The 20377-nt window shown below is 43.4% G+C and overlaps 1 protein-coding gene across 3 annotated transcripts in view; it reads left to right on the top strand.

Annotated features, from left to right (window-relative positions):
• The first annotated feature begins 13794 nt into the window (after positions 1-13794).
• The window catches only part of LOC133142866 (neuropilin-2-like), a 40010-nt gene continuing 33427 nt past the window's right edge, over positions 13795-20377 (top strand). Inside the window, exons 1-2 of one of the 3 annotated variants that reach the window (XM_061264491.1) lie at positions 13795-14383; positions 18897-19074. In XM_061264491.1, coding sequence (XP_061120475.1) covers positions 14308-14383; positions 18897-19074 — 254 coding nt within the window. In that variant the 5' untranslated portion in view covers positions 13795-14307. The remainder of the gene's footprint in view (positions 14384-18896; positions 19075-20377) is intronic. The other 2 variants (XM_061264483.1, XM_061264472.1) reach the window with 2 other exon arrangements.

Here is a 20377-nt window from a genome sequence, read left to right as displayed (position 1 = left end):
AAATTTTTATTCGTGCAAATCATAATAATAATCAGCCCGGTCACATTTTGCCAAGATGGATAGATATGGTTGAAAACAAAATGGAGCCTCACTGGAAAGTCAACTTTACAGCCAGCAGTGTAATCTATCCAAGCATTCCTTCCAGGCTATGCCAAACAGCCTGCTGAATATGAGCCGAGCACCCATTAGATCTCTGTGTTCTATCTCTCAAACCACACACACACACACGCATACACACAGCTGCCAAATTCATTAGTGCAAAATGTCGTGCTTGCCATATGAGAACCTCTTTGCAGTGACATTGCTTCCACAACCAGGCATCTGTATTTCACACACACATGGACACGCACACCCTCTATTAAGGAAAGTCAGTTTGCTTAAACTGAAGCAGGTTACACACTTAGCTCTATTTGGGAAAATTGTATTCACCCCCCCCCCCCCCTTCCTGGTCAGTTACTTGAGGCCTGATTATTGATCATGTGTTGAGGTTTTTTTTTTCCCCCCTTGACCAATCTGCTCAGAAAGCCGTCAAGAGTGACAATCCTATTTGTTGAACCTGTTCAATATTTACAATGGCAAATCCTTATGTGTGTGGTCACTACCAAGGTCATAGCCTAGCGTCTTCTATTTATTCTTCTCCTACAACGTCTTTTTTTTTTTGCAGTCCTTATTTCTTACAAATCGATTCATATGTATTTAAAAAAAAAAAAATGGTCGTACTTGTACTGAAGTGACGTTGGCAAGTAAAGAACCTCTTCAACTTGTAACGTTAAAAAGCAAGGTGAATACATGAATAATGAATTCATCTAAATGACAAAACTCCATGCAGGAGGTATTTCGTTCAATTTATTGTCAAACTGCAGCCTTGGATATAAGAGGCATTTTGTTTGATTCTTTTTCCAGACACATGATTTTACAATTTTATGCATGCACACTCACACACAAATAATGCTGCCATTCCTCCTTGGGCCTCTTGAAAGATGCTAAAAAACATTAAATTATCATCATGATTAGGGATTAAGGTAAAAAAAAAAAAATCGTGCATGTAGCTGCCGCTTCACATCTTTCCCTCTGGGCGCGACCTTCATCCGTTACCCTCTGCCACCTTTTTCCATTGGCTTATTCACATTCACTCTCCCAGATGAGCACTAATAGGAAGGAAATGAGAGCCACATACATGCACACACATACAGCACAAGTCATAAGAAATGTATTTTATTTTTTTTCAAATGTGCAAGCTGTAACTCTTCCTGACTTTTAGTCACCCCGCTGACCTCTTCCCTTTATTAAAATTCACACTCCCTGGCAGTCACAGTATGCAGTCACCTTGGGAGTCGCACAGTCTTTCCCTGCAGATAAAAATGATGACTCGTCTCTCTCTCGCACACATACACAGGCTAGCGCTGTCCTCGTGCCCACTCACACTGTGGATTTCCCCTGTAAACAGCAGTACTGATGACCTGCTCACCCGACCTCCCGCTGAGCTCATGTGTTTGTGTAACTGTCCCACTTCAGTCTACAGAGCCCGGCAAGAAATTCCCTGTGCCAAGCCTGTCCGGAAAGGAATGAAAGTTACATGGAAATAAAAATAATATATATATATAATAAATAATTAATTCATTCATTCATAAAAGTGAAATAAAAACCAAATACTAAAAAATCTAAATAAAAGATTACATTCATAAAGATATGCACACAAATAAATTCCCCATAGGTGGATTTCAGGGTAAACAAAAAGTTAAATGGACCCTTGCAGATTTCATTGTAATATATAATAACCTGTGAATAATTCAACTCACAAAAAGCCTCTCGCATATCCCAGTAACTTATAAAACTAAAAAAAAAAAAAAAAAACAGACAGATGTGACAGAAACGGCACTTTAGCCTCTGCGTAAATGTTTCGAGACAAATAAAGCCACAATTAATTCAAATTTGTGGTAAATGTACTTTAACTTGTTTTGCGCTTTTCCACCGACAAGGTCACCGAAATGCTTCAGCACTGTTTCATCGCTCACCTTCTCGTGACACAACATCAGGAGCAATGTTCAATATCTCACTTAAGGACACTTTGACCCTGTCGCAACGGGCAGGGATCAAACTCACAACCTCTGGGTTAGGAGACGACCACTCTCGCCCTGAGCAACACAACCAATGTGTTAGCTCCAGCACTGATCAAATTGAATGTAAAATTAGTCATTTTTCATGATTCGGCAAACATCCCAATCCAACCTCTTTGCTGAAAATAACTCCAGCACTGGTGTGTCTACACAGATGAATTTTAATGGGTATGATGCTTGAAACTCATCATGCATGCGCTCTCCTCATCCCGCAGCGGCCCCGCCTCTCTGGCGGTGGCGGCATATTGATGTGGCGCGTGAAGGTTAAGCCGACGGTTTAGTGTCCAGGCGTCCGTGACATTCCGCCTCGCCGGGCCGTAATTGACTCGTCAGCGTGAGTATCGGTTCAACCTCGGCTCACCTGCTCCTCTCGTGTCCGTTGGGCTCGTGATTGACAAGTTGCTCTTTTAGTCCAACTCGAGAGTTTTGCTGGTGTTTCTTCCTCTCTTCTTTTCATCTAGTTTGTCTTCAGAGCTCCGTCATTTTCCGTAGTTTCATCATCCTCAGATGGGACTTCCTCTGTTCTGTGTCGGAGCGTCACGTCACGTTAGCGGTACAGGCGTTACACAACTCTGCGGAAGGCAGCTGGAGTTCTCAGGAAAGTTTGCTGCTCATGCTCCAGGCATGCCGTTCTGCATTTGGCTCGATTTCAAGCGTCTACTCCCGCACATTCACCCTGGTATGGAAGCATAGTCTTTCTAAAACGGATGTCGATGGGGTTTCTTCGTGGCCACTCTGGAGTCAAAAACCCGATTCAGCAGCGAGCACATCCCATCATGACCTCACTCAAAACACTCATTACATTTTAATCAGCTTTCTCCACGTCCTTTCTAAGGCGCCGTCTCCAAAAACTGTCTCCGACTGATCTAAGAAGCAGATTAAATCATGTTCGTGGTCATTTGAGACATTTTAGCAGCTTTTGTTTCAATAACGGGTAGAAATTCAACGTTTGCTTTCCTTGGCCTTTCTGACTAAATCCGAAGCAAGCTTGACATTGATTTGTTGTCTCCTCAATGTCTGATGTTGTCACACCTCAACCACTTTGGTGTAATGATGTTGGACCATTTGCTATTCTGGGCTCCCGTTTTGTGTTTGTTCCTATCATGGAAGCGGCGCTGCGGAACAGGAATAATGAAGCGGGCCTGTAAATAATGAATCAAAGGATGCGCCGCTTCAATTAAGAGCCATTTACAGCCTGGTGTTCATGGCATCTTTGGGAAACATGGCGTATATCCTTGAAGGAATCACTCATGACAGCATAACATCATCTCTGATATGAAAATGAGCTGGCTATAAACCACACTGACATGTCACGCTAATTGCTCTTTGACAGCTACACACACACACACACACATATATGATCGTGCCTCCAAAATGTCTGTGTTGCAGAGATAATAGCATGGGACCGGCACACTAATAGCATCTCTATTTTTAGCGTGCCACATAGCATGACAGCAACTGGTGTGCTCTGCTGTAAAGTTATGTGGCTGGATGCAGGTCATTAAAAAAGGCAATGTGGAGCGGAGTAAAGCAAAGTGTTTTTTTTTTTCTCAATCAGCAGTGGATTTTGTTTCTGCCAGTTGCATGTTTTATTGTGTACTGTGTTTGACTATGCATGATGGTTAACAATGTCCAGCATGACGTTAGGGTTAGGATTAGGGTTAGGGTTGCGTGTTCTGTTTACCATTAATAAAGAATGGAAAAAAAGATTGTAGTCAAGAATGTTGCATTTCCATCACTGTGGGAAAAAAATATTCTAAATCAGAGTGTCTTGGAAAAAAAAATTGCATTCCACCTTAAATCTCACTGCATTGGACTGCATGTGAACTCATTTCCTAAAGCTCTCCCATAATCGTCCCCAGTCTCCGGTGTGTCAATGCAAGGCCTTTCAACTCCGAGCCCGTCGATTTGAATTTTTATCATCCCAACTTTGTCTTTACGCACAATGCTCGCTTTGCTTTTATCTGTGAGGAGCTAGCGCAAAGGATTTTGTCTTTAAAACATTTCCAGAGATGCAAATATTCACATTTTGAAAGCTTGGACAGAAAAGCAGCCTGCTCATGAGGATGACCTCGCTATTGTTTACAGCAGCTGCCAGCTCATTGTGTATGCATCGTCTGTGTGCATTGTTGATCAGCTCACTTGCACACAGCAGAAAATGGCAATTCCGGTTCTATAGTCTCCTTATCCGACCTTATTAATTGTCGTGCCACTAAAGCTTCCCTAAAAAGCCGAATGTGGATGCAAGAAGCATTTGTCCTCCCGGACCTGCAGATTGTATCGTAAATGGTTCTGTCTCCGCGGCAAATGCGACAATCAATGGGGATGCCAGTGTGTTGGGCTTTCTCTCTAGCGGCAAAGTAACACAAAAAAAATGAAATTAACCAAAATTGTTTTCTGCCCGGCAGCAGCTGAAACAATTATTTACATTTGGGCTGACAGGAGGACAACCACAGATGAGAAATCCAGGTCTAGAAAATAAAAATGACCTTCCGGGTGAGGAGAGGTCAAACTGCGTCATGCTTTTTACTTTCCCATCTCTGATGACGACAAACTGCGTTTCCAGAAAGTGTGTGTATGTGTGACACCGCAAGTGTGATGGGGACACTTGCAAGTTGGAAAGTTGTTGTCACGAGTCAGCAATGTAACCTCATTGTTGACATTACAACACTGCATGACCAACTGGGCTCCGGCTATATTTGGGAGTCCTATAAAAAGAACCTTGAACTATTCCGTGTGTGCACGTGCATGAGCATGCCATGTTATTTATCATTTTTGTTATGCGCCTGTCTGTCACAGGATGAGACGAGCCAACCATAGTCGTGCTTTTAGCACAATGGTTGTGGTTTGTGACAGCATCCGATGGACTGGGAGCGTATCGAGCTGAATCTAAGCCCCCTGGCACTAACCATGAGGTCATCGTTGATAATGAGCATAACATCGGAACATCTTGTTTAGCAAAACAGGCCTCTCCAAACAATTAGAAGGTACCACCGTGTGACCTTTGGACCCTTGGTGCCCTGGTGCTGGGGATTGGAAATAATGAGTACAGCTGGAGCCGTAACATCAACTGTACGATTTCGGTGCAGTTCATCTGTCTCGACAATTCAATTTAGTTCTGTTCATCTTGTGAAATGGATGATTCTATTATTATATTCTAAGTAACATTTCGGTATTTTCAACTGCCTTAGCAGTTTAATGAGAAGTTTGGGTTAGGGTTGATTGTTGGGTTTTTTCAAAGGCTTTTTACATTCAGCAATCCGGTTGGTTAGCCAGCAAGTATGACGCATTCAAGGCACAGTTTTGACTCATCGTAAAGTCGCTCGCCACATATTGATTGGGCTTTGTGTGAGGGAATCACTTCTTGCGTCTATTCATATTTCAAGTGCATCTTTCTTCTTAGTATTGTCTGTGAAATGTAGCTTTTTTTTCTTGGGTATAGGCTCATGTGTTGAATCGTAACATGGCAAAAAGAAAACTTTCCAAAGACGGCTGGTTCTTAAACTCATTTTGTTAGATTGTGACTTTAATACGAGAGACACATAACCGAAACAACTTTTTATGTGTGAAGCTCGAGTCACGGAGAATTCGGTCACTTTTCAAAATAAAAACATTTTCAGCCTTACGTGATAAATAAAACATATTTGATCGCTTTTTTAATGAATGAATCACCAAACGTGCATTTAGTCATTAGCAACACATTCTGATTGAATTGCTAAAACTTGACTTATTTCAAATATCATAAAAAAACATGCTCTGCTTCTGAATTGTATATGTTAGGGTGATGTGCGGCTCCCACAATTTTAAGGTATTTTTATATTTTCAAAGGGGTTTAAATAAAATTCACAAGGCTCGGGACTACTCCACGCCTGAATCATTATTATTCTTGCTGTATTGGTAACAACTTGTAAGTTCCGCATCATGTTTTTTTTTTTTTTTACCTTGCTCCTTTTGTCTAAATCCTTGTCTTTAAAGTCTATTTGTGTCATGATGCTCTCTGCTTTCCACAAATCTCGCATCACACACTTGTTTTTGCGACAATGCAGATGTTCTGGTTAAAGCTTCCGCATCGACACACACCTCTCAACATTTGCGATGAACAACTCAGAGGCACAATTACAGTACGTGCACACAAATAAATCATGCGCTGTGTTCCAGCCATTGCCATGGCAACTCCAAGCAGTCATCCAAAAACAGCATCAATGTGACAGTTCTTGTCGTTGGGCTGGCTGTCATCCCTTCTTTGGTGTTACTTATCTTCTTCAGCAACCTCTTTTTGCGTCCCAGCTGTGCGTGTCATTGCCAGGAGTATTTGATATTGTTCCTCGTGCACCCACTTCAAGATTTAAAAGAAAATTTCGGTTAAACGGTGGTTTGGAATTGTCTTCTGTCTGTCCTTGTTTTTGACCCCACTTGGTTGCACGCCCACTCCATCTGTCCATTACAGACCGAGGTTCCTTTTCCACGTTGTGGCCCCTGATTTACATGGCAATTGTGTTTTCGAGCCTTAAAGCCCGTGTCCCACTGAGCGACAAACAATTGCGAGTGTTTTCCATTGCAGCGAACGCTGTGACCTTGTCCCAGTTCGTATTGAACATTTGTGAAAGGAGTTGAAAGGTGCCGATCTGGAGAAAGCAGCCTTCAAACTCGAGACACCTGGAGCTCATAAAGAGTGAGGTCCAGAGGTTCCATTGAAAGTTACAAAAATAGTTTGCCATTGCCTCAAACGATTGCAAAGGAAAATATGAAAGAAAAATGAGACTCAAGTGAAGAAAAGCGATTCTTTTAATCAAATTGGCTTTCGCGTCTGTCGGACTATCACTTTTTGTTCTTTTGCACGAGGGGACATTTATTTTCCCAATAAGGATGGTAGGACAAGGACAAAAGGGTGCCCAGGTCTCTAACGAAGGACAGAGAATGGACTGGCAAAGTTTGCGTTCGACAAATCTTTGTTGAAGGAGGGTATGAATGCTTCCCCTCCCCCAAACTTCTGTAGCTAATTTTGTTAAAGACAATTTAAAGGCCATTCAAATCAAAGACAACCCCCCCCCCCCCCCAGACCGTCATTGTTGTTCCTATTGAAAAGAGACAAAGATAAGGGGTGGTGACTGAGACAAGAAGATAAAGTGAAATCAGTTAAGAGATCAGGGCTCATCACTCCATCATTCCATACACAGAAACAGACCAAAGGCTGGGATTTCATTTCACATATCTGCAAAGAGGAGCAGTGTTAATGGGCAACTGTGTGAAGGTCTGGAAGTCTTGCGTCTCTGTTGAGTGCGCGTCAGCACAATCGTGTATCGCTAACTATACCTGTAAACAATTCAAATGTACCAGGTTAATTCAGAAACTAAATTTAGGAACGAAATCCACAAATCGTTTTAGTGAGGAATCAAATTTCTCATCACTGTCTGATTATTAGGTCAGCCAACCAATGTCTGGGGAGGAGCAATAATTTGCTAATTAATTGATAATTCATCCCCCCAAAAAATGTATACAATTATTTGTCTAGACTTTTGCCCGAAGGGGAGAATCCCATTGTGTCAAGTTAGCGGCAAGGGGGTTTAATTTTGGTGTAATCAGATTTATCCTTAACCTCATTTAGTGTAACTCTGCTGGTGGGAGAATGATGTTGAAAATGTGTGCAACCAGTGAGGGAGAATATTCTCTATTTAAATCATTCAAAATTGGGAGAAAAAAAATCATGAATTGTTTCTGGTGGTGATTTAACAGAATTCAGAGGAAAAAATAGTCTTGGACATATTTAAGTATTGTGCTCATCTGGAAATGTATAGCCTCAATACTTCAGAAAAATAGTTTTTAATAGTCAGAGGCCTTAATTGTTGTAATTTCCAAATTTTCATATTATCTTGAATTGTACAAAATGCTTGGATGGAAAATGAAAACACCCCAAGCCACGGAAGCCAAGGAATAAAGTAAATAATAAATAATAAAGACAATAAAGTAACATGCATTTCTTGAGCCCCATTAGAGAAGTATGTGCACACACACACACACACACACACCTGCGCTCAGGCACACACATGTGCAAACACGTGCACACAAACACATTTCCGCTCCGATGGGCAGTAGCTCATTAGGTCGGGTAGTGCAGGTGTGTTCGAGGTGATATTAATTAAGCAGTAAATTAGCTTCACTTTAGCTCAGCTACTTTATTTACAAGATTTGAACCTGCATGCGAGCGCTAATGTGAATGAATGCATTTAACAATGTGTTTCCTCGCTGGCGTACCTTTTGCTAATGAATGCAGTTTGAAACGTGTGGCGAGGAAGATCGGCTGAGGCTGCAGTGTCCAATTGTAGATTGCGTCAATAATAGTAAGACTAAAACAGGTGTGAATACTTGCACAATCTAGTCCCATGAAAGTGTGAGATGACCTCAACTGCTCCTCTCAGATAAACTTGTTTGTTGTGTTTACCCTGTCACCCATTGATCTTCATCCATCTTCACTTTGGTTACACTCGGCTTCACCTGAGGTCACTGCAGGTTCGATAACATATCTCCTCATTCCGTCAACTTCATCTGCATACCTAGGATAGCATGTCATTCTTCCCCTAACCGTTGCGTAGACTCGTGACAATTTACCCAACTTATTGACCATTACTGTATCGTATTAAAACCCAAAAATTTTCTCCAAAGCCGACAGTGCGCCTTATAGTCCGGTGCGCCTTATATATGGACCAAATTCCTAAATTTAAACTGGCCCGAAGCATTGTGTCATGAAATCAATCATAAGTGGCCGGCTGAAGACTATAAATCATGAATCAAAAAGACTATGGATCATTATTTTGTGATTATAAAGTAATTTATTGCGTCTGAAGTTGAAATAAAAAAGATAAAATGGAGAATGATTTGATTTAGATTAAAAATCTGACATGATGCATTAATGGTGCGCCTTATAGTCCGGTGCGCCTTATATAAGGACAAAGTTTTAAAATGGGCCCTTCATTGAAGGTGCGCCTTATAGTCCGGTGCGCCTTATAGTCCGGAAAATACGGTATTTGCTTTTCTGCCGCCAATGATTTAACCATGAGGAAACTCGGAAGACTTTATTGGATTACAGTTCGGCAAGATGGAGTGTCATTCTCCATCAGATTCCATGTGTCTTACATCTCTCTCCCTCCCGTCAGAATATATTAGGCCCCTTGACGCCATTTGATATTCTATATCCATGGCTAAATAATGATGGATCTGTGGCCCGTCTCGTTCACCTGTCTCCTTTTAGTCACGCGTCTTACAACCCAGTCTGGTGTCTAAGATGCTCCACCATCTTTGTCTCCCCCCCATCTTGCCCCAAGGAGACCAAGATGCGCTCCATTTTCCATCCAGTGGTGCATATCAAGGTCAATCAGTGCCAAAGGAGGCACACAAACGCGTGCGGATGCGCGTGCGCTGGCGAGTCACTTAGTCGGCCGACACAGATGTTACCTTTGTGGTCAAAAGGCAGCGAGTGGATTTGGTTCCACTAATGGAGCTGAGCGCATAGCCGTCTCATATTGATAAGATTACCATGGTAATGTGAACACAGCTGGGTTAAAACCTCCCTTCCTCCAAGATTCTTCCGTTTTTGTAATTGTCGTACTAAGTGGCGTCCTCTGGTGCTGCTTGCTTCTTTGCCATCTCTTTTAATATGACTTTTCTTCTTGCATGCCCTTCGCCTTGCCCTCATCTTCCTCCGTAGAAAATCTCTGCCTTTTTTTATCTTCACATCATCCTTATCTCCCTTCTTTTAATTGGCTGACTTTAGTGGAATAATTCCATTGTCGCAAATTCTGCACTTTCCATTTGACTTTGTCATTAGTTTCTCTTCGTGATGTTTCTTTTCTGCTTTAATTTAATGCTCAAGTATTTTGTGATATTTGATCGCTTGTTTTATGGTTTTTTTTGTCTTGTATGTAAAATACTGAGTTTGTGTCATGCTTTGATTGCACTGACATGTTCAATGACACAATTTTTTATTTGGGAGTAAGAAAATGGCTTTTGCAGGGGAACAATTATGTTTTGCTATTTTGCAAATTGTTTTGCAAATTTCTTCTTTCTTTCTCTTCAACTTGGACGCACTCTAACTTGCTGCTTGAGCGAAACTAAAATGTGATCATCCCTTCAGTGACCACCTAGGATGGGCTCCAGCTAAGATGTGATTTTGCTACTTGCTCAAAAGATATGACATAGCTTAGAGCCTTGCTATCTTGCTGACTAATGTCCCATCATCCCGCACAAAAAAAGATATCAGAAGGGTGAAACCATAGCAGCTAGCCATGCGGTGAAAGTTTGACACCCCTGGCTTCAACCCTTCCTTCTCCCCTCCCCCTCGATGAAACAATAAAATCTCACTTTCTCATTAGCATACACTTGTTCTTGAGTGCTCTGCTCTGTGCTTAAGCTTGCTCGAAGCACGATAAAAGCCGCTCGCAGTAAACAAGGCGTGGAGAATGGCATCTTTTCTCTTTGTTATGCACAGCTCACTCCAATGACATCAATTGAGCAGGCCTGAGGGACACTTCAAAATGTTGCTAACACGAGGATATCCTTTTCAACTGGTGCAGGAAACATCTTTTTTTTGTTTTGGTGGCGGTTTAATTTGAAAACCACTCCTGTCTGGTATTGGATCGCCATCTGGAATGTGTGTGTTGCATGCTAAAGTAAAGTAAAGGCTGCGGTGAGGAGAGAAAATGAGTGTTGAAGGTCACTTTGATGTGCCAATAAAGGCACGCAGCGGGCCAGTGGAAGGAGATGAAAAGAGGTCGAACAGACGTAAAATGGGTCCTGGTGGAGAAAGTGAGGAAGATGCGTCCTCTCATCTCTCCCATAGCACACGGTGGATAATGATGCTGCATCATAAAGGAGACTGACTGTCCCTTGCATCCTCGTGCTGTTGCCTGCCCCCATTAGGCCAACTTGTGCATTGCAAATGGACATAGACAGACAGACAGGCAGGCAGATCCAACTATTTGCTTTTTTCCAACTTCAAGCAGCATTTTCAGAAAAATGGAGGATAACATCCAGATGTTTCCATCCAGGCTGTCCAGCAGACGTGGAACCATTGTGCGTCATGTTAGAAAATGCTACAAAGTGCGGTGACAGTGTCACAGTGAAACTGGAGATGTGGATTCACATGCGCATGGGCTGATGAGATCAGAATGAGCTGAAATTTTTATGATCCTACATGGAATCTGGGCCACCACAGACAAAGGCAAAACGACACTAAATATAACGGCTCTGGGATTTCTTCCCCCTCCTTGAACGATACTTAAAATGAGTGAAAGAAATAATCTATAAATATATTTTAGAATATCAAATAACAATTCTGGAGGGTCTTATTTGGGGCTAGACTGACTTTTGGGGGCTGAGAAAATAATTTATAAATATATTTTAATCAGATTCTGGGGGGGGGGTCTAATTTGGGGATAGACGTATTTCTGACCCCGCTACGGAACCCCCACCCCCACCCCTGGTGTAGCGCCATCCTGGGAGACATTTTAGTCTTCATTTAATGGAGCAGTAATAAAAAGGAATGGAAAGTTCTGCACCACTGTCCACTGTAGGAAATCACCACCCTTGCTGTACTTCCAGACACAGTCCCCTTACCCCTATCGTCACTCTCTTTAAATGCTGATAGGGTCAAACCACCACTACTTGAACTAATTTTGAATCTCTCTTGAGTCTGCAATGAACCACTCAAAAACACTTGAACCTTAGCATGCTGACTGGCAAAACCCAATCTTATGATTCTTGTGGCGTGGTGGGCGTCTTGAAGCTGAGCGAGTGAAATGTAAAGGTGGCGGTGTTATCGGTCATGCTGTCAGTCTTCGGGCCAACTTTGTGATAAGAGGCAACATAGCGGCTTGGGTTCTCCTCAGGCTCCCATGAGCGAGTGCAGCTGTGATGAGGTGGGCGACGGGGACAGGCATCTGAATTCTGCAAATTTTCTGTAGTTTCAATTTCTGCCTCTCTTTTGGACTTCAAAAATTTGGATGATTAATAACTTTTTTTCCCCCCAAGTCCTTCAGTGGACTGTTGCCCTCCATTAGCCTGACCTAATGTTAGAGGAGAGCGCATGTGGGGGGGGGCAAAGATGTTGACAAATGGCCGCGAGGGGTATCACATGACCCCTGAGGAATGAGAGTGGGGGTAGCTGTGGTAGAGCATGGAGGTTTTACACTGTCTTACTCTTTATCTCTTTATCAGTGAGAGGGGGGTCAACGCTGAGGTTAAATAAAGGGGTCCCTACCAGCGCCGAGCACATTTCATATTGGTTAAGTGACAAAATCAGGACAAATGATTGGATATTTTATGCCCCGCATAGAGCAAGGAAGGTCCCAATCAGAGTGACAGCTCCCTCGAACCACAGGTGGTCTTACAAAATCAGTGACATGCTGCAAGAAGGCTATAAGTTGATGGCATCTAGTCAACTATAGGTTGGGGTGGGGGAGGGGGCGTAAATATGCCCACACGTGCAGACACACTTGTCATGCAGCCTTCAATCAAGGGCACTGGATTATTTTTATTCCTGCAGGGAATTCGATATCCTCTCTTTCAATAAAGTAGAGAGGAGTTCCTATTGTAGTTTATTCATTCAATTTTGCAATTGCCATGTTGTGAGTTTGTTTAGGATGACCACAAACATCCATCCATCAATTCCCTGAACTGATTATGAACAATTTATTTCTTTTTTTTTTTTACTCTATTTTTAATTTATATTCTGGAAATAAATGAGCAATTTCAACCTCCCCTTTGGTAGCCGGCTGGACTTGATGGTTGTGCTTCTCGGTAATGTGTGCAGCAAAAAAAAAAAGCCAACAAAAAAGCACAGCACACATCAAGTTTATATTTCAATGAGGTCTTTATAGTAACTTTTGTCTGACATCATGCATGACAGCAGCTCGGAATAAAGTTTTGTGGGAAGCGACATATTTTCCAGAACTTTTGAGTCTGTGATGAATCATCCAACCTCAGTGGCATTGGTATGCAATCTTTCAGTGCCTCCCAAAGCTTCTTCTTCCTTTTAAGAATGCACCTAGCCAACTGAAATAAAGATGCCAACGAGGCCTCATTATGTCGAGCCCTTCCATTACATAGTAACTCAAACCATGGGCAAGGCACACGGGTAGGACTTTCTCAGCAGATTATTTTGGGCTCGCTAGTTTGTCATTAGACCGCCGCTGCTCTGAATTTAGCCCCACTGATTGCAGGGCAAAAACTGGGCTGGGCTGAGATGGGTTCCGCTGCGCCAATGAGTCAAGGTCTGTGACAATGGCAAACTTCTTTCATATGCTCTATGGTTAAAAGCCACCATGTGCCATTTGTTGTGCACCCCTCCCCGTAGCCCAGATAGTACCCCACCTTCACACTTTTTCTGGTCTCCTCCTCCGGCTCTTTGCAAACAGCCTTGGGAGGTGTTTGCTTTATTGCATGGCGTGTCTTATCTGTGTGGAGAGCGTCCTATCCGTACTCTGATCGTCTCACGTCTGTTTGTGTGTGGGGAGTGGGGGGGCGCGTGCAACCTATCGCCCCCGATTATCCGGAGCCCGCCCTTCCCCTCTCTCTCGCTCCCCTAAATTCAGCCTGCAGGGGGCGGGGCCAAGGCGCAACGTCTGTAATGCTGCTCCGCTAAAGAACTCTCTCTCTCTCTCTCTCTCTCTCTCGCTCTCGCTCTCGCTCTCTCTCTCTCACATTGACACACGCACAGGACTGTTACGCACACAAGACGCACGCTGGGGACGAAGCAGATCTCAGCTGCTCGTAGAGACGCTCACACATTCTGCTCCGTGCGCTTCACTCTAGTGTGAGACTGCCGCAGACCAGTCCACTTCTGGAAAGGCGACCTCCGTGCGCGTAAATCACGCTTGGACTAAAAGGCGCACCCCGACGCCAGACTGCACGCTCCGCGGATCCTCCCGAGTCCCCCACGCCCGGAGTCAGCCCCCCTTTTTTTGTTTGTTTTTGGGACATTATTTTGACATTTCCTTGAATGTGCTGTCAGAGCATGTTATGAGGCAAATTATAGACGCTTTTATTTGTTTCGTGACATGTAGTTGTCATGTTGATTGAACACGCACTGTGGGATTATTGAAGTCATACCCGTTTAAACACGAAGGGATGTGGAGCACAATTTAGCGACTACGAGTGGAAAGATTGAAACATTGACACCAGCTTTGCGTCTTCCAAGATGGATTTGGTGTGCTCGCTGTTTGGATGGATATTGGCACTGTGTCATGTGGTGCTGCAGGTCAGGGGAGAAGACGGTGAGTTTGACTTACGCTCCTTGTAACATCATTGATGGATTCAAAAGTTCATTTATGTATCCCAAGTTCTCAGTAACTTGTTTTCTATAACATTTAATAAAAAGAATCCAAATAAACTCCAGATTAGAAAACACGCATTGGTGTCCAGAAAACGCGCATGGGGTGTAGTTGATGATCATCGACACCACTGTAATCTTCATCGGGAGGTAAATAAAAGTATTTATCCTTCATTATCGGCTGGCTCGGATGTCTGCCGACCCCCGCAAGCAAGAACGCACCGGAACGCAGGACGAAAAAAAACAACTAACTGCTATCAAATAACATTCAAGTTACCCTTTTACAAAAAAAATATTCTAAATACGCCAAACACATAGTTTTAAATCCTTTGGGGTGTGGAATAACAGCAAATGATACTTTCGGAATTATTTTGAGTCAGCCCAAAACAGATTAATATTCTAATTTAATTCATTTTAGTTGAAATGTGTGAAGCTGTTAAGATTGTAGATTGTCCATGACAAATTATTTAATCATTCTAAAAATGTGAAAAGTTTCTCTTTGTTAAATGATGATTACGAATCATCATCGGAATATAAGCAAATGCAGGCCTAAACTATATATTAAGATAAAATCTGTAGATCTAAATTTTTGTTTTGTTGTTTGCTCTTAGTCATAGGAAGGAGTGGGCAGTATATGACTTCACTGATGATTCTGTTGCCTTTATTGCTTCCTCTTTTTGGCTACCTGTTTCATCAGAGCTCCTCTGGCTGTGTGTGCGTACGTGCGCATGTGTGCTGTGTCTGTTTACTGGCTGTCTATGCACCGCTGATGCTACACAGATGTGGAGCTCTTGGCAGGAACGGCCCAAGAAGCTCCATCCCCTCCTTTTGTGTCTCCCTGCCAAGAGGCTGCCTCAAGAGCCACATTAGAGTCAGCGGCAGAGGCAGGAAGGGAGCAGCCTGAAGGCCGAGCAGGCAGCCTCGGGGAGCCAGTGGAGAGGATGAGGAGTGCAGCACGCAGAGACAGAGTGGGGTGTGGAGATGTGCCGTATCCGCCAAAGCATAACGTGAAGGAGGGAGACTTGACCCCGGGGGATGGACTGTTCGTGCCAGAGGGCAACATCAAAGCACGCTGGGTCATTGAGTTAAAATGGACAGAGGCCGAGCAGATCAGGATTCAAGAAGTGAGAGTGAATTCACAGACAGTGGTTCCCTTGTGATTTGATGCTCCCATGCATATTAGGGCCCCTTTAAAAAGTCATTTTAGCAAGTGGTCTCACATAATAGGAGGGAAGCAAGAAACTGGAGCGGCAACTGAATGACTTTTATGACCATGCAGAAATGTGCTTGGATGTGCACATGTCCATTTTCAAGCCTGCTCACCACTTGGGATGCAGAGAAACTTTGATTCCACACTTGTGCTGTAATCACAATAGCTTGACTCGCTGACATGTACATTAATTACCAGAACCACCAGGATTAATATTGCCTCCATTAAGAAGCTCATTTGCATGTTTATTGAGTGGGCGGTTGTGCAGCGCCTCCACCTATGATATCGGTTTCTCCCAGAGTTGGCTCTGCTCATTTAATCATTTGGAGTTTTTTTGTCAAAGACTCACTTCAGGTTGCTTCTCATTTCCCTTCCTCGTGTTTTCTGCTTTGTTTGTTGTTTGTCTCACGTCTTCCCCAGAGCTGCCCTTCAAATCTTTAAATCTCAGAGGTATCAGTTGTGAAAACAAGGTCACGTCTTAGCGTTACTTGGCCAAGCGGCTTGTTCGATATGAGTCAGGTATGTGCAAGCAAACAGCCTGCCTGCCTCCAGAAATAGACCAGAGCTGACTCTTTCACATGGCTTTATTTTAATGGGGTGGGGGGTGGGAGGGCAGGCTTAGTAGTTGAGAGCACCAAGTTTGCCAGAGCATATAGAATTAATTGTTATTCAAAAGTGGTCTTGAAGCATTAGCGTTGTGAGCCTGGGAGAAAATGAAGCATTCAAAACAGGGGTGGCAACAAATCACCAGAGATTCATGCAGGAAAATATTAATTCTCGAAGAGTGTCCCCGTCTTGTTGTTTGGACACCCTCGCGTGAGGAAAGAGAGCGCCAGGGAGGCTTGGAGACATGATACTGCAGTCAGGTAGTGTTTAGGATTAGGTCCCCGCAATGAACCCCCCCCCTCCTGCAGGCACTGCAGCAACCATCTGTTTACCCGATTGATCCATTGAACCATCGATCACAATGGGCAGCACTGTGCATTTAGCTGATTAGCATGGGGCACTTATCCTGTTAGGAAGGGAAGTGTAGAAAGGAAGAAGTAAAAAACAGGCGGGGGGTTGACATTATCTCTCTTTAATGAGGCTTTTGTTAGTTCCTTAAGGGCGCGAAATGCCGTTTAAAAGTGACAAAAAAAAGAAAACGATTCTATCGTCGTTTCCGGGAGATGATCAGCAGCAGCAAGTGTTGAAAATGTGCAAAGTCGTGTAATGCGCTCCATCCATCCATCCATTCTCCGCAACCTTTTACGGAGTCCAGTTTACTGGTTGAGATTAAAGCTCCGCTGAGCTCTGGACTGAATGGATGAGCGCCGCTCGTTCCCCCGCTCGCTGGGTGATAGCACTTTTTAATTAAGGTGGGGTGGGAAGAGACGAGGGGGTGCTTACACTGGGAATGATGGAGGGATTTATCAGCCTCCCCTCACATTCGCTGCTCATGCCAGAGCGTTACAGCACCCTTCCCAGATAAGGAAGCTAATAGAAATGAGCTCTATATGCAGACATGTGCACATTTTCACAGATAATGAAGATAAGGCGATGGCTCCTTTTGTGCAGAGATGTCTGGATCTGACTGGATGTGGGCGCGCGCACACACAGAGCAGTTCACAATTGAAACGTTGCAATTAAGTCCGTCCATGCGTGTAGAAAGTTTTGTGAGGATTAATTTATGCAGAGACACAGTTGCCCTTGTGCACTGTAAACAGGGAAGGCCAGTTAATTGAGATCAGACTGCTCAGTTTGCAAATGATGCAACTCTAGGAAATGATTGTGAGTCTTTGTTGTGTCCACAAGTGACATGACTAAATGTGGATGTCATTTTTGGATTTAACCAAGCTGAATCACTCACGGGTCAGTGTCGTCCACACTTGTTTGAGTGTGTGTGGTTGTGCGTGTGTACGTACACTTTTCAATCTTCCAATCATCATGAAACTGAGAGTTACTTGGTGGGCAGCTTTTTAAAAAGGCTTCTGCGCCAGGAAGACGTGCACAATACTACACGTGCGCGTCTCTCCTCAAAGGAAGTCATTGCAGCGCTTTCAAATGTCAAAGAATCTTAAGTGTGCCTTTTAAGCACAATAGGAGGTGGAAATGTCAACGCTTGAAGGGTCTATTACACTTCAAGCCTGTGGAGTACCTTTTTTCCCTCCCTTTATTGTTGTTATAGCTGTTTTTTTTTTTTAGAGACATGCAAGAATATCAACCCATTTATGTCAAGAATAAGACTCACTATTTGTCACCATATACTTTTAGAGTTCTCTTGTTTAGGGAATCATCTTGTGATACCCTCTGCATCTCTTGAATGCAATTCAGCGGTTGGCTAGACCAATAGCCGGGACACCTGGGAGTTGTTTCCGGGCTGCATATGGCCCGCAAGCCGCTAATTGAATACCGCAGCTTTACAGTCATGGCCGTATCATTTGCGTATCAAATTTATAGGAGCCGCATACAGGTTTAAACCAAACCTTTGGCCACCACTTGATGATGCCTCTTGGTCTGGCTCCAATAAAAACTAATGTCTGTAAATCTAAGGCAAGGAAAACCTAATTAAAGATCCACAAAGCATGTGGAAGGACTTTATGCATGTTTGTTTTGAATGTGTGTTGACGTGTTTTTCGGGAGATAAGAGCGGCATGTGGCTGAGAAAAGAAACCCTACTTATTACAGAGTTGGGGTGACCACCCAGCTCCACCCCCCGAGCCCCCCGAGACAGACAGTCTGCGTGTCACTTCCTGTCTAAGCCTACAGAGCCATGCCATTGGCAGGCTATTGTTCCTGGGAGAGCGTGATAGGATCGGAGAATGTGTTCTAATGTTTGCAGATTGGCTTGCTGGTGCAACAATTATAGTCGGAGAATGCTCCCCAAGGGGGAATGGGGCGATAAGAGCCTGGGTGTGGAAGGGGCTGAGTGCGAGCGAACGTGCATGTGTGTGTGTGAGGGGACAGCAATTGTGTCGGTGATGATGCTGTATTGTTTTATTAGCCACTTGGACAAAGAATCCACAATGGAGAGGTTTTTACAATTTCCTCCAAACTGACAGGCTAAATTGCTTTCTTTCTTTTACTGTTCATCTGTTGCAGCACATCTTTACTGAGAAGAAACGAGATAATGACTATAGCGTTTATAATCCATTTATGCAAAGCACACAAAGAAATCGCTCCCATAAAGCGTCATAATATCTCGCTAATCAACAGTTACAATTGTTTGCTGCTTTTTAATGTCGCCTTTGTGTTTCTTTTTTGCCAGCGAGCGAGTGTAAGGGCATTTTTGACGCCAGCGAGGCCGGATACATCACCTCCCCCGGATACCCTCTGGAATACCCACCTCACCAGAACTGCCAGTGGGTCATCACGGCGCCGGAGCCCTCGCAACGCATCGTCCTCAACTTCAACCCTCACTTTGAGATCGAGAGGCTGGATTGCAAGTAAGACAGGGAGTGTGTTGACATGTTTGGCCCGTTAACGGTTCTGGCTGCTTTGATCCGAACATTCTGGTCAGTCGTGTAGGAAACTTCAATTGTACTTACAAGCTCTGTGTAAGATGAAGGCCATTAAGTGGACTGTGGTTTTGTTATTGAGAGAACGGAGTACAAACAGCATCGCGCGCATTTGATGGGGTGGATGCGGCCCAAGCTCAACCACAAACATCTTGGCCTCTCCAGCGCTTCTCCGGGGGCAATTATTGGGTAGAGTTCCTTGCTCTCGGGGGCACGTCAGCTGCTCGCAACCAGCTTCGTTTGGCGGTTAAAACAAATGAGGATCACAATAGTAAAGGCTGAATGGAAGGAATTATTTAAAATGATTAAAGTTTGCTGGGGAGGGGGGGCGGTGTCAGAGAGAAGGCAAGAAGGGGAGGGAAGGACAAGAAGCAGAGAATAAGGTCCAGCTGTTTGGATGTGACTGTTGGTTAATTTTCCCAGAGATGTGAGTAATCCAAATCATCTGTTTTTTTTCCCTCAACGAGCGCAAAAACACTTCTTTGTAATCCGCTTTCAAAACTTGGATGGTAATATTGTCTCAGTGTTGGAGAAGGTTCAAATTGAAATCAAAAGAATATGCAAAAATTAATTCTTTGCTGATTTGAAAAATATGTTGCACATTAAATGTAAATTGATAGCTGAGTGAGCTACAACAAAGTCCAATTTAATGTCAACCCAAGCGAAATCTTCCCTGAAAATTCTTTCAAGATGAAAAAAAACCCCAATATTTTGACCAAATAAAGTAATGGAACATATTTAAAAAAAAAAAAAAAAACCTCCCCCTTTTAACTTTTGTGGCTTTTCACCACCAACAACAGATTGGTAGCAGTTGCAGTTTTTCCTTATGCAATGAAGTACGCAAAAAAATGTTAAGCCAGTTGCGTATGGACATATCGCTCACCCCGAGCCTCGACATTCTAAACAGACACAACTATTATCTTTCCCCTTACTTCTGCCTCATTTCTCTGTAAACTATGAACAGATGATGTTACAAACCACCAAAAGCAGCTACGCCAGATCGTTTTATGCTGTCAGATTTTGTTTTTTTCTGATATGAACCCAGCACGGATTTCCCAATCACAGCACGGCACGTTAGCAAAACTACCGTATTTTCCGGACTATAAGGCGCACTAGACTATAAGGCGCACCTTCAATCAATGGCCCTTTTTAAAACTTTGTCCTTATATAAGGCGCACCGGACTATAAGGTGCACCATTATTGCATCATGTCAGGTTTTTCAACCAAATCA

Source organism: Syngnathus typhle, linkage group LG2 (genome assembly GCF_033458585.1).
Source record: "Syngnathus typhle isolate RoL2023-S1 ecotype Sweden linkage group LG2, RoL_Styp_1.0, whole genome shotgun sequence".
Classification (NCBI taxonomy): domain Eukaryota; kingdom Metazoa; phylum Chordata; class Actinopteri; order Syngnathiformes; family Syngnathidae; genus Syngnathus; species Syngnathus typhle.
This window is presented reverse-complemented; position numbering and strand designations above follow the sequence as displayed.